We start from the raw sequence: 15,130 nt of genomic DNA on the forward strand, positions 1-15,130 counted from the left end.
CACATTTACATTTGAGCCCTGTTTTGCTTTCTGATCAGACCTGGCATTTCAAGCTTGTCACATGCATGTTAGCCCCAAACCTAGAATCAGCCACTGTTTCAAGGAGCCCTGGTTTCTGTAGTGGTAAGGTGTATAGGACTTAGTGGTACCTATGCCATGGTTACTGGCCTGTCAGAGCTACTATGCTCTTCAGTGGACAGAACTCAGTAATAATTCTGTCGCTAATCATGAGTTCAAACCGGTTTCTCCATCTCACATGTAACATTGCGGGTTTTCCTTTAACTTTTACCGATGGCTAGTGTGCTTTATTCTTTTCCAGTAAAGAACATATGTGTGTGCGTGTTTGTCTTATACAATATCGTGCAGAAAAGAGTTTCAGGATGATAAGACCACTATCAGTAAATCTTCTAGAGACCAGATATTCTCAGAACAAACCCATTGTGTGCAATCAGAGTACTTCAATTGATTCCTGGTTTTGTGTGGTTTTTCACTTCAATATAATACCAGATTGGTTTGTGTCTGTTTGTGTTACTCCATCCTTTTGAAGTTCAGTTTTAGCTTTTGAATATGCTAAACATATATATGACTCCGAAATAAAATAGAGACAGAGTCTACAAGACTCATCGCCCCGCCAGTTTCTTTTTTGTGTCTGTGTGCGTCTTTTCACACAACTGACACACCTCCACACTCCGATTTGCTCTCTTTTCAATATCAAGTTCAGTATTTTCTTTTTTGCTGCTTACTCTAAGCTTGACACTCTACGGAGAGCCCCCACCGCTCACTCTCTTTGCTTCTTGTGCTAAAGCGTGCATCTCCTTCATGTGGAACCCTTCTGTGGTTGGTTCCTGTGGAATCTCCCGAAGCTGGGTAGTCGTGCCTTGTTGCCGGTCTTGGGGACTATGATGCTCCTTCTGGATCCTGCATGTCCTCCTGACCCTGAAGGTTAGGAGAAAGTACAAGGGCGGAGTCCAGAGTCAGAGCGACGTCATCTTAAATCCGGCCCCTCCTGCCTGTCTGTTAGGGCAACCACAGCTTTGGAGGTACCTTTCCGGGGAGGGATTTTGGCATCGGTAGGTTTTGAAATGCCACAAGCAGAGAGCGGTTGGCTTCTGTGTCTTCCGCTTATCACAGGACATGTTTTTAGTCAGCCGGTGGTGACTCACACCTGTAATCCCAGCACTTGGAAGGCTGAGGCAGGAGGATCAGAAGCTCTGACTATATGGTAAGACTATATCTCAAAGAAAACAATGGGGTGCATGGGACTGGAGACTGGGGTCCTGACTCAGCAGTTAAGGACACTTACCACTCTTGCAGTGAGTTCTGTTCCCAGAACATTTTACTAGCTCACAACCCACCGGAACTGGAGTTCCAGAGGATCTGACATCTTCTGATACAGACACACATGTGGTGCACAAACACACATGCAGGCAAAATATCCATACACATAAAATAATACATGTATTTTAAATATATATATTAAAAAGAAAAAGTACTTGCTCTTTAAAAATTGAGGTAAGATTCATGTAACATAAAATGTACCATTTTGACCACTTTAAAGTATACATTCATTTACTTTTAGGACACTCCCTAGATTGTGTATGTATTATTCACAGAGAAACCTCATTCCTGATAATTGATCTCTTCTCAGTTCCCCTTCCTCAGCCCCAGCAGCCATGGAACTGCTTCCTGTCTGTGTCTTTGCCCGTTCTGGATGCTTCTTGTACACAGGTTGTACAATACAAATCCCTTTGCGACTGGCTTCTCTTCAAGATTTAGCCCTTATTAGTACTGCTCAGTACTGGTTTCCTTTTTAGGATTAAATATCTGTCATATGGATGTTCTGTAGCCTGTTTGTCCATCTGCCAACTGACGGACATCTGGACAACTTCCACAGTTTAGTCTGGTCTTGTGAACAGGGCTGCTCAGAGGTTCAGATGCAAATCTCTGTCTGAATGCGCACACCCCACTGTCTGTTCCTAGGAACACGTGACTAGATCTTATGGTAACTGTTTACGTATCTTCTTGTGGAGAACGCTGGAGAGCAATGCTGGAGCCTTGCACGTGGTGAGCATGTGTTCTAGCACGCCTTCCTAGCTGTTCCCCCATCAGCCTCCTCATTTTACACCAGCAGCCAGTGTATGAGGACTGCAGTTTCTCCGCCTGCTCACTAACGTTTTCTTTTTGTGATATGGTCCCTCAACGGAGGCAGGGTTTTCCCGAAATACTGAATCTTCTTGATCCTCCCTCCCTGGTGCTGGCTTGCCTGCCTCCCTTCCCTCCCTCTTTCCCTCCTTCTCCCCTCCCTCCCTCCTTCCCCCTCCCTCCTTCCCTCTCCTCCCTCTTTCCCTTCCTTCCTTCCTTCCTTCCTTCCTTCCTTCCTTCCTTCCTTCCTTCCTTCTTCTCCCTCCTTTCTTTCCCTTCCTCCCTCCTTTCCTCTTGATTGTAGCCATGCTAGTGGGTATAAAGTGACCAAAACTTATTTCATCACAGGCTGGAGATATCTCCCCACCTTTTGGCTTCCAGTCCCCAGAAAAGGAGATTGGTCTCCGTTATTGTTCTACTCCCTTGGTGGCTAGAGGGGGCGGCTGCAGGCTGGAATCCTGTTACGTGCTCGTGCTCGGTGTGGTTTCAGCTGATTGCAGAGCCCCAGCATTTCACAGCACCGCCTCACTCATTGACTGTAGCGCCCAGAGACCCAGAGGTGCGGGATCGTGTTGATTGAAGAGAGGAGTGTGAAGTAGTCATGGAGATTGGTGACCTTTAGGGCTCTTTCAAAAACACTTCACGTGGTCTACACAACCTGGCCCAAGCCTGCATCTCCAGACATCCTGACCGAAGCCACATCAACAGGGAGTGCAGCCTTCTGACCACAAGACCCTCAGGGGACTTTTTCAGTAAACCATACTATAGCACTCTTCGGGCTTCCAGGGCTGGTGAGCTCAGGCCTTGAGGTCCCCCAAGGTAAGAATTACCACTTCCTGTCAAAAGTCACATGCGTCTTGGTTCCCACTCTGGCCAAAAATCAAACCAGACTCTCCAGGTCTCACCCTCAAGTCCCTCAGAATCCAAGGTACTTCCTAAGTGTTTACCTGGCTTGGAGGTGGAGGATGAGTAGGGAATGGGGATAGGGTGGAGGGGTAAAGGAGGCAGTGGGGGATGGGGTGTGGTGGGGACCGGACATAGAGGTTGGAGTGGGGGGATGAGATAGTGGGTAAGGATGGGGGAAGGGATAAGGGGATAGGGCGGAGGGATGGGAACGGGGTGGGATTGGGTGGGAGTGAGAGTTGGGGAAGGGGTGAGGATAGGGGTGGGGTAGAGGGATGGAGACGGGAGTGGGGGATAGGGACGTGTGCAGGGTGATTTCCTGCATGGCTGTGTGATTTTAACTGTGGAATTTTCCAGGGTTAACAGATTTCTTACCCTGCTTTTTATTTGCTGTGACGAAATGTCTTACTTACAGGAGAAAACACTCATGTTGGCTCCCTTTTTGAGGCTTTGGTTCATGGTCGGCCAAGCCACTTCTGTGTCTGGAATGGGTACATGTAACAGAGGAAGTTGTTCACCTCAAGGTGATGGGAAGAAAAAAAAGAGGTAAGGAAAATGAAGGGGGGAAAGAGACAGAATTCCAGACTTTAAAGCAAACACAACAAAGCGTTTTATCTCTTTATTTTGTATGCACAATGGAAGGTGGAGCTCATGGGTGGAGGTCAAAGGAGAGATGGATGGCCAAGTTGGTTCTTTGCTTCCATCATGTGAACCTCAGGGATGGAACTCAGGACCTTAGTCTTAGCAGCAAGTGCCTTTACCTAATGGACCATCTTGCCTAGCCCTAGTATCCCTGTCAAGTGTGCAGCTCAGTGGCATAACATTTTCTGTGCTGCTTCACCTCCTAATGTTTCCACCACCTCCCAACAGTCACACAAGTAGTCAAGGAGACTTTTATACTTGAGGCTTTGGGGAAACTTTGTTAGCAAAGTCATCAAGAGAAGACACCCCTCAGTAAGTCAATTAAAGAAGTGAAGTAAAAATGAAGCTGGAGAGATGGCTCAGCAGTTAAGAGCACTGGCTGCTCTTCCAGAGGTCCTGAGTTCAATTCCCAGCAACCACATAGTGGCTCACAACCATCTGTAATGAAGTCTCGTGCCCTCTTCTGGCCTGCAGGCATACATGAAAGCAGAACATTGTACGTATAATAATCAAATAAATCTTTAAAAATGAAAAGCAGAGAAAGATTTATTCAATGTGGCTACATTAGGATAGAGAAACAAAGGGGTCTAGTGGACCCACTGGTCCACAGTTGAGGTCCTAGTACAAGGTTTAGGTTTAAATATTGTCTTAGTGTTCTATTACTGCGAAGAGACACCATGATCATAGCAACTCTTATTAAGGAAAACATTTAATTAGGGATAGCTAGTAGTTTTAGAGGTCTCGTTCATCATCGTCATGGTGGGGAGCATGGTGGCAGGGAGGCAGACATGATACTGAGGAAGGAGGTAAAGGTCCTATATCCTGTTCCGCAGGAAGCAGGAAGAAAGAGACAAGGAGACTGGCATGGGCTTTTGAAACCTCAAAGCCCACCCCTCAGTGACATACTTCTTCCAACAAGGCCACACTTCTCAATCCCTCCCAAATAGTTCCACTCCCTGATGACTAAGCTCTCAAACATATGAGCCTATGGAAGCCATTCTTAATTCAAACCACCACAAATAGCAAACAGGGGTCATGCAAGAGAAAAAGGTATGCCGTGAAAGGTAAGCCAGCGTGGGGATCAGCTGCATGGCAGACAAGCAGCCATGTGGTAGGGAGGGGAGCATTAGCAAAAGCGTGAAAAATAAATCAAAAGCCTCAGAGAGCCAGGAAAAAGCGTACTGAGGCCCTGTCTAGCATCTGAAAGAAAGAAGAGAAGAAAATGGTGGTCTTGTCTTTCTGGGTCAGGATTCAGAAAGATGGACAAACTCAAAAGTTATCTCATGGCAACTCTAGTGATTATGCTAGGGCATGGGAATTCTGGGAAGGAAAATCCATGACCTCATTGTTTGGTTGGAACTCCTGCTCACCCCTGCACAAGCTAGGAAACCCCATCTGGCCTACTTCCCCCAACCCTACCCACACTGAGAAAACTCTGAACAAAGGAATGGCACCAAAAGCCTAGGTCCACGTTTCTGACCTGACCATCCCACCCAAGTGCCTGCCCAGGGGCACAGCGTTTGATAGTACTTGGACACAGTCCCAGCTTTTGGCTGACACATCAGCACCCCTTGCCTAAGACCTATAAAATCTCCCTGTGTTAGCCTGGGTGCTTGACTTCTCTGGCCCCATTCTTTGGGACCGGTGAGTGTTGTATTAGGAGAGGCAGGGCTGCGTCCCCAGCACCCGGCCGCCGGCAATTTTATGCCCCGAAATAATTACACGGAAACTGTATTCTTTTAAACACTGCCTGGCCTCTTATTGGCTAGCTCTTACATATCGATATAACCCATTTCTAATATCCCTGTAACACCACGAGGTGTCTTACCAGGGAAGATCTTAACCTGCGTTTGTGTCCGGTAGGAGAATCATGGCGACTCTCCGATTCAGCTTCTTTCTCCCAGCATTCTGTTCTGTTTTCTCCGCCTACCTAAGGGTTGGCCTATCAAATGGGTCTAGGCAGTTTCTTTATTAATAAGAAATCACTCCCACATCAGGTGAGTCCACCCGGGAGCAACACTCCATGAACCTATATTTATCTGTTTTTAATCTGGTTTGATCTGCCCTTTTGCATTGGTAGAAACCTATCACTCATCAGAGGGTTAATTATTCCTCTTACCTCCTTAGCATGGCTTAAGGTGAACTCACTTCCTGAAGAGTGGACCCTTAACCAAGTGACTGACACAACTGAATGACCATATAAGGCAGGAGGAGGCAACGACTTTCCATGAATAGGATGAGTTAAGAGGAGAATAGCGCAGCAGCATCCAGGGCCCGTTCAGGGAAAACTGCATCCTTCTGGCCAAGAGGATGGGATCTCTGACCTGCGGGGAGACCCAACACTCCAGTTAGGCAGGTCAATGCCTGGCTAAAGACCACTTTTATGGCATGTTCACCTGAGCTATGCTAAAGAAGTATAGGAATAATTAGCCTTCTAATGATGTAATATATGTTTCTTTCCCAGAATTCCTACTTCCCAGCTCAGTCCCTAGCAGCTGCCATGAAATTTGGCTAAAGTATGTCTGAGTCCTGACTCAGAAAAGTGAAGCCTCTCTCTCTCTCTCTCTCTCTCTCTCTCTCTCTCTCTCTCTCTCTCTCTCTCTCTCTCAGCCAGAGCCTAGGAACGCTTATTTATTTATTTAGGGGAAAGAGGCATGCTTTGGGCTTCCTTGCTCTTTCTCTTTCCTCTGCCATGTGGTCGACCTCCATGCCAGCTTAAACAACATGGCTTTCTCACTTCGCCTTTCTTCCCCACCAAGCACCTGCCATGAGTTTCAATTTGCCTGCCTAGGGATTCTTCTTTTAAACTCCAATGAAATAGTATAAGCTTTGGTTTGAGTCTATCTTTGAATACTTTATAATAAGACTAAGAACCCCAAGAGGAGACCCCAGTTTCTTTAGTTTTATATGGTGATTCTGGTGAAGCACCTCAAAATTTCTGGTAAGAAGATCATATAGGGAGGACCCGAAATCCAGACACACACACACACACACACACACACACACACACACACACACACACACGTTGAAACAGGACCTAGTATAGCTCAAACGGGTCTTAAACCTACTAGATTCCTTAGGATGACCCTGAATTTCTGATCTTTCTGCTTCCATCTCTTGATCATTAGGATCACAGTCATGACCAGTTCTGTCTTCAACTGGACCACTCTGTGTGTAGTAGGCAAGTATTCCATCAGAGGAGCCATGTCTCTACTCCCAGGGGCACATCTTTATAAGAAAATGCACAGGGACAAAGATACAGAGCAGGAGGAACTTAGGACATGATACCCCAATACGTGTTACTACCTTGACATAAGGATTCTATTTAGTAAAAGGTCCTTGGGAAGAACAGCAGGTATACGAAAGATGATTCAGCCTTCCCGTTCTTTCTTCTGAAAACAATAAAGAAAAGCTGCCTCCCTTGCATGGACAGGGCCTTCCCCATATCAGGAGGAAAATGATATTCTTCTATCAAGGATAAAAAGCTAAAGCGGAGAAGATTCTGTACAAACAAGCTTTGTTCAGCTAACCTTATCTGCCTCCTTGCTTCTCCAGATCCACTTAACTCTTAGCTCAAGCCTCTTTGACACTGTTAGGTCTCAAAGAAACCTGGGACAAATGGTAACTGAGGTGCCTATTAGCATATTAAAACAGATGCAGGCCAACCTCCCAGCATCACTTGGTTCCTGTGCTCTTCCCAGCCCTTCTCACGCTTCCTCCCACCCTAAACCTCTCCTGTCCAGGGGCTGAGCTCCCCCCCCCCGAGCCATTTTGACCACACAATCTCTTGGTCTCTTAGTTCTCTTAACCTCTTTGTTTAGGGCTCCTCTGTTGGCCAGTTTGCCCTCTCTTCTCTCTCTCTTCCTCTCTTGCTCTCCCCACCTCTCTGTCCTCTTAAGGCCCTAGATTCATGTGTTGGGCTCTGGTTGTCTAGTCAGCATCAGTGTTATGAATCATGTTATGACCATGGCCTCATGGGTCATGCTGGGGTCCTAAGGGCTGTGTTCTCATGTGCTGATTAATATGGGAGAGACTTGGGAGGAGCTTCTTTTGCTGCTCCTCTTCTGTAAGGGCCTTACGTTCAGGGAACCATCTTGGATGCAGAATGGACTTTCAGAAGACTACAGTCGAACCAAATCTTGGGCTTCCTAGCCTCCAGAACCATAAGAAATAAAATTGGACTCTCCAAGAATTACCCAGTCTGTGGTATTTGTTATCGACACAAAATGGACCCAGACAATATCCTTCCAAGGGCTCCTGTGTCATGCAATACTGTCAAAACACCCACAGGTCATTCCCCTGTCAATCTCCCTGTGTTAGTTTAAATCTTGGGCTCAGCTGAAAATCCTGACCTGTGACTGTCACTTTTCTGTCGGCTGGTGATAAATTATCCTGACTAAAGCAACTGGAGGATAGAGGAACTGGTTTTGGCTCACCTTTGGCAGGAAAGTGAGGGCAGCAGAAAACAAAAGCACTGGGTTAGACTGGGTTAGACTGGTTTAGACTGGGTTAGTCAGGGAGAAAAGGAAGAGTAATGAACACTGGAGCTCAGCTTTCTCTCTCTCTCTCTCTCTCTCTCTCTCTCTCTCTCTCTCTCTCTCTCTCTCTCTCTCTCTGCACAGTCTCCGACACAAACCAAGGAAAGGTGCCACACACTTTCAAGTTGACTATCCCCACCTCAACTAACCCAGTCAAGAAGTTTCCTCACAGGCGAGCCCAGAGGCTAACCTCACACCTCACAGGTCCGCCTGGAGGCTTGTCTCCTAGGTGACTCCAGACTCTGTCAGGTTGACAATTATCATTAGCTACCACAAGGGTCGAGATAAAATTGTGTTTCTTCTCAGGCAAAAGCCAAGGCATGCTGCAGATGGTCAGGACAGTGCAGAACCCAGGGAAAGGCAAGGCCTTCCTGCTGAGCATCTTCAGCAGAGAGTGTGGCCTTTCCAGTCTCTCGGTTTTGAACCCTCAGCCTCCAGTGCTCCATCATGCAACAGTGGTCCAAAGGATGTCAACACCACAAGGCAGTGTTCTGGACTCTTCTGATGATTCTCAGGGGCTTGGACCCCTTGGGGTGTGCACTTCAGAAGCAATTCTTGACCTTTCTTTTTCTGCTCTGTGAGACCAGGAGGCCAAAGAGGATGGGGCTGTGGTTTTACCCTGACTCCCTTAGGAAGATAAAGTCCAAGTCAAGTAGTGTCCTTTCATGGCCGGCCTTGGTTAGGAGTACAGAATGTGCTGGACTTTGAAAATTGTTACTTTTCCCGGGGCCTATTGTGAGAGGGTTCCTTTCCCCTCCCCTTGCCTGAAGCCTGTGGATTTTCAGAGCCAGTCAGATCTGGTTTCTGGAGGGCCCTAGGCTTGGACCCCTGCAGGTCTTAGCTCTCAGACTAATTCATACTCTTGTCTCCAGTGACGTCCCCACGTTCCAGGTGAGAGTTCTGACCAGTTTTGCTGGCTTAGGGTGGCTTTGCCCTCCTGGTAAGTGGTAAGCATAGGTGTCTCCCATGGGCAGATCTTCTCTGTGTCTTCAGTTCTCTGAGGGAATCTGGGGAAATGTTTGGGTTTTCAGTTTGTTTCATTTCTTTCCTTTCTTCTGAATATGGAAGCAGCCAATGGCTTCCTGACAGACAGCTCACTGCTTTCTTGGTGGCTTTTTGTCAGTCAGAATTCTACATGGTTTCGTAATAAGACTGTCTCCCTGCTACGTCATTCGGCTTTTGAAAGATGTTTTTGCTTTTGTCAGACGCAAGTTATACAGACCCAGACATGGAGTAGGAAAAATAAGAAATAGTGGAAGGGTCAGAATTTTATACAGTCTCTAGAGTGCCGATAGTTTATTTTGTGACTTTGATGTTATTCCTAGAACACCAAAGAAAAAGTTTGCAACTTTTTCTTCTTTGTCATTACTGTTATTTTGTGATAAGTGTCTGAATATGTAACCAAGGCTGGCCTCAAACCCATGACCCTCCTGCCTCAATCTTCCACAGAAATTTCTGGAATCCACAGCAACCTTTCTTGCAGCTAATCTTCCTGGCTGGGGGCTACCCCTCTTTATATTCCAATGAGCATATTTTTATCTAATCCTCAGCAGTTGCTTCCCGTGTGTTTCCCTGTCTTGTTTTGACTCTGTAAACAATCTGATACTCAGGGCTCAGCTGTGACTTCGATGGTTTCCTAGAGTTGATGTAGACCCAACGCAAATCTGTGAACTGGATTCTTTCCCGTGTGGTTTGCTATCCCAGGGTTGTATGTATAGCAACTGAGCTTACTCGCATATGAGCTCGGTTACCCTGTGATCTTGGCTCTCACTGTGACAGGTAACTCCCAGCAAGAGCCTCCAGAAGCTGACATCTAGGAATTTTCCCAAACCCACTTTGCTCTTTGAAAAAGCAACCTGTAGATACTCACTGTGGGCCACAGAGGGAAGCGTGAGGAGGCAAAACTGATCCGGGGCCTCAAATCACTGCTTCGTTGCACTCTTCTGATCTTTTAATTGTGTGCTGCTAAAACTCAGGGGGGAAGGATGAAGAGTTTGTTAGTATTGACTAGGATTGCTGTGGTCACCATCTGTGTCTATGAAAATGATAATTCAGTGGTTTAGGAGTTTGGCTGGTCAGGAGCGTGACCTCACCTGAGTCCAATCTCGTGGTCTGTCATTCATTGGGTTACCTTGGGCAAACTGCCTTTCTGTGTTTCAGCTTCCTCACCCTTAAATTGACACTGATAGCATCTACCTCAGGATCATCGGGAGTAACTGAATGAGCTGAGGTACATGAAGTTCTTTAACCCAGTGCTAGGAACATCATATTTAATAGATAGGGCATCTGGAGAGAGACAGAAGTGGGTGGAAGAGGAGAAGTAGAGACCACGAATGTGGTGGCAACTTCTGCTTCGGGAGTGGAATGATCCTCCCCTCTGCACTATGTACAAGGCTATATTTCCAGAAGAGTCTTTGGGGCTTCAAATGTGGTTTCTAAGAGTTGAAAGCCAAGACTTGGGCTAATACATGAGGAAGGAGTAATGCATTATATTATCACAGGCTGGCGGTGACAGCATATATCTATAACCCTAGCTCTGGGGTGACAGAGCCTGGAAGAGTTGGAGGCCAGTTTGGCTATATAATGAGTTCAAAGCCAGCTTAAGCTACACAGTCATACCCCATCTAAAAAAGAAAAATCACCAGTGTTATGTCCATGATAAATCCCTGGGCCATGCTGAGTAATAATGTCATGGTTATTATATATGCAATTATTGTTATGTTATACATATATATATACATGCATGCACATATATATATAAAATTGGTAAGAAAAAAAAGTGAATGAATGTTTGTTTGTAGGCTAAGACTGCTCTTTTCCTGACTGCTCAGACTCAAATAATCACACAGAAATGTTCTTAAAACATTTTAAATGTCATATTCTGTAAGTCTTTGAGGTGTTGAAGGTTATCTATCTAACTGAAATATATCTCTGTATATCTAGGAAACCTAACATGACTACAGTTTGATTATTATAGATGACTATCTGTTAATCTGCATTTTTTAACTATACATTATGTTTTTAAATTAGCTGCACTAACACAATATCTTAAACAAGAGTAGAAATACATATATACAATGTAGCAAAATCAACCTTAAATTTGCATCAATAGACCAAGATGCATACCAATGTAAAGTATTCATCTCTATATTATATCCCCCTTTAATTGAAAACAAACATTTATAAACAAACATTTTGGGAATTTGGGCATAGTTTTCTTCAAACTGCTTCATGCTGTTTTTAGGCTTCATGGAGATCTTTTGGGGGGACTTGTTACATCTAACCACATTAGCCAGGAAGAAATCACAGGTTCCCATCCTCTGTGAAAACAAAAGCAGAACCTCTTTTCCAAAGCAACATATCCTTAAATACAAATTTTGAAGTCATGATACCTTTATGCTGGTTTAGCTTAGAATCAACCCCAGAATCAAATGTCTCTCTGCATTCAAAAAATTCAAAGAAAACACAATAATATATATAATCCAAAATATATTCCGTCTTTATGTGGCCTCTTTTTCTTTACTCCTTTAATCTTTGTCTATACTCCTTTATATTACTTTTACTGTGTCTTTAAAGACTTTGTTTTATTTTTTAAATCTGTTTCTTTTTATAACTGTCTATTCTCTCTCTCTCTCTCTCTCTCTCTCTCTCTCTCTCTCGCCTACATCCATTTTTTAAAACACACTGTGATCCATTCAGAGGCTTATTTTTGTCTGAATCTATCTTTATTGTGTGTCTGTAATCCTTTCTGACAAAGAACACTTTTAAAATGGTAAGCGGGCCTGGTCACAGCAGCCCTAGATGTTGGCTCCACCTCTCTTGGCCTTTCAATATGGTGGAGGCATGTTTGCCACCAGCTCTGGGACTGGGTGAGAGCCATGCTCCCATCTCAACTCTGGGAAGCACCATTCTTCCTAGAAGAATGCTGGGAAGCATGCTGCATGGCCTAGAAATGTCTCCATGTATGGTGGCAGGAATCCACCATGCTTTCCTGCCTATGCATGCCTAGCAGGCCCTATGGAACTGCTTCCCCAAGCAGAGTTTCTGAGTGGCAGGCATGTTCTCAGGTACTTTCCTCCTAATCCTGAGCAGGCATCCAAGCACCTGGACCCAAAGTGTGTGGCTGGTCATGTGGGTCAGCCCCAAATATATGGGCGCCATTTTGTAGGCTGGCAACGAGGATGGGATTAATAGAGACTAATCTATATTAGTCAAACTGGAGTCACGTTAGTTAGGTATCCTAGATATACAGAGATATATTTCAGTTAGATAGATAATCTTCAAACACAGAATATGACATTTAAAATGTTTTAGGAACTTAGACTTTTCTTGATAGTGAAACGTGTCTGCTTCTGGCAGCACCAATTACTTCAGAAAGATTGATGGACATTGAAGAAACCTGTTACAGAATTTGCCTTTAATGTGACAAGGCTAGCTAGCCATTTGGGCAAGAAACTGCTCTTGCCTGGACTGCATTATGGTATGCTATATAAACTGGACGTGCAGAACCCATAGAAAACTGACTGCTAAACTTTCCAAAAGACAGAATGGTCCTTCAGGGTTCCTGATTCACAGAAACTGCCAGATATTTTACAAGACACAGAAGAAAGCAACTGATGAACTTTGCCATTACAAGGCAGAACAGATCTTCCATTTTCTTGCTTCATGGAAAAGTCTGCTGAATACTATGGGCCTTTAGGCTGAAGATGGATGCCCCAATATTACAGAAGAACTTAGGGTGACTGTCCAGGCAGCAAGATGTCTCTGTCAATTCTAGATCTTTGGAAGTTTCTTACAATGCACTTCCTGTTTACTTAGGTAATAATATATCAAATTAGAGTCTTTGAAGAGTTGAAGACAGTTATAGCAATAGTTTTCCTTAGCTGTGATAAAAAATAAATTAGATATGAAACTTTCCAAATACAAATAGACTAAATATTGTAACTATAATTCTTGCTTGATAACTGTTTTTATATGTATTTTTACTATATTAAAGTTAAAACCTTTCTTTTTATTTAGACAGAAAAGGGGAGATGATGTTGGATGTCCTTCTGTATATGTGTTACTTTTACTGGTTGATTGATGAAATTGTTTCAGTCAATGGCTTAGCAGAGCAAAATCAGGCAGAAAGTCTGAACAGGATATATATATATACAGAGAGAGAGAGAGAGAGAGTAAGTAGAGTAAGAGAGACATCTACCAAAGGAGAAAGATATCAGCCATAATCTTACCCAGTAAGCCACAGCCTTGTGGCAATGTACACATTAATAGAAATGGGTTAATTCAAGATGTAAGAGCTAGCTAGAAATATGCAAGAGTCATTGACCAAGCAGTGTTGTAATTAGCATAGTTTCGGTGTGATTATTCAGGTCTGAGCCTTTGGGGAAACGAAAGAGCAGCTTCAGCAAACATTTGTTTTTCATCTTTTCTGCAAGTTTAATATCTAAAGAAAAAAAAGAGAGAGCTTGATGCATGCCTTAATCCCAGAGGCAGTCTGATTGATCCCTGTGAGTCTGAGGATAGACTGGTTTACATAGCAATTTCCAAGACAGTCAGGGCCGCATAACAGAGAGATCCTGACTCAAAAAACAAGACAAAAACAAAACAAAATAAAAGAAACTCTAAGAACAAACAAAAAAAGAATACAAAAAAAGTTTGACGAGATGGCTCAGAGGCTAAGTGTACTTTCTCCTGAGGCTGATCCCCAAAGTCCCCATTGTGACAGGAGAGAACTTATTCCTCAGGTTGTTCTCTGACCTCCACACCCAGTCCATGGCATACCACCCCCCTCTCTCCTCATTCTCTCTCTCTCTCTCTCTCTCTGCTTTAGTTAGGGTTTTTATTGCTGCAAAAAGACACCATAACCATGGCAACTCTTATAAGAAAAACATTTAATTGGGGCTGACTTACAGTTTCAGAGGTTCAGTCCATTAACATCATGGCAGGGATTATGGTGACATGCAGGCAGGCATGGTGCTGGAGCTGCGAGCCCTACATCTTGCAGGCAACAGGAAGTTTACTGACACACTGGGTGGTATCCCGAGTATAGGAAACCTTGAAACCTGCCCCCATAGTGACACTCTTCCTCCAACGAGGTCATACCCACTCCAACAAAGCCACACCTCCTAATAGTGCCACTCCCTATGAGATTATGGGGGCCAATTACATTTAAACTACCACACACACATGCCAAATGAAAAATAAATTTAAAAGAATGAAAAATTGGTAGTGAAACCTTACTTTGAGATGAATGCTAGCAAAATAGTCGTCACTGGCCTTCCCCTGGGGGCTTTCTCCCTGCCTTTTAGAGAATTGGGAAGCCTCTAGTTTAAAGATGCCACTATAGTCTTTCTTGCCATACTTTCTGTAGGACTCTACTTTATGGATATCTGGTCTACCATGGGGATGGGTAAGGTTCTCTATACTTGAATTGTACTTGGTTTTACTTTTTAGTTGGAAGAACATCGCACTGCATCAGCATCAGCATTTCATAGATTCCTGAATACTGACACAGCCAACCTGCCACAATTTCACACCTGAGAATCCTCAGGTCTAGAACAGACTGAAAAGAATGTGTATCAAGAAAGAGCCTGTGTTTAGGTTGTTGGAATTTCACATATGTACTGAACACAAAGTTTGTGTGAAAGTCTCTCTTTTTTTCTTTTCTAAGAACATCTGATTAACTGTCGCACCTACTCATAACGAGGCTATAAAGTGGTTGTCACATCAAGGAACCACAGAAAGCAGGAAGTCAAGACCTATCTACTGAGGCGTGTCTGAGGAAATAACACCAAATCACTAAGAGTGTAGAGTGTTTGTGTTACCTCCCATGATCCCAACGGTGTGCTGGGAAGAATCCCTGACCACTCAAAGTACACAGAGATGACCATTTTATGGAAGGTGAA

The 15,130-nt window shown here is 44.3% G+C and overlaps 1 protein-coding gene across 2 annotated transcripts in view; it reads left to right on the forward strand.

Annotated features, from left to right (window-relative positions):
- The first annotated feature begins 2,511 nt into the window (after positions 1-2,511).
- Gpr55 (G protein-coupled receptor 55) overlaps positions 2,512-15,130 on the forward strand; it is a 65,396-nt gene continuing 52,777 nt past the window's right edge. The window contains exons 1-2 of one of the 2 annotated variants that reach the window (XM_075951664.1): positions 2,512-2,961; positions 3,461-3,591. In XM_075951664.1, coding sequence (XP_075807779.1) covers positions 3,573-3,591 — 19 coding nt within the window. In that variant the 5' untranslated portion in view covers positions 2,512-2,961; positions 3,461-3,572. Of the gene's footprint in view, positions 2,962-3,000; positions 3,071-3,460; positions 3,592-15,130 lie in introns of those variants that run through there. The other variant, XM_075951665.1, reaches the window with a different exon arrangement.

Source organism: Microtus pennsylvanicus, chromosome 17 (genome assembly GCF_037038515.1).
Source record: "Microtus pennsylvanicus isolate mMicPen1 chromosome 17, mMicPen1.hap1, whole genome shotgun sequence".
Taxonomy (NCBI): domain Eukaryota; kingdom Metazoa; phylum Chordata; class Mammalia; order Rodentia; family Cricetidae; genus Microtus; species Microtus pennsylvanicus.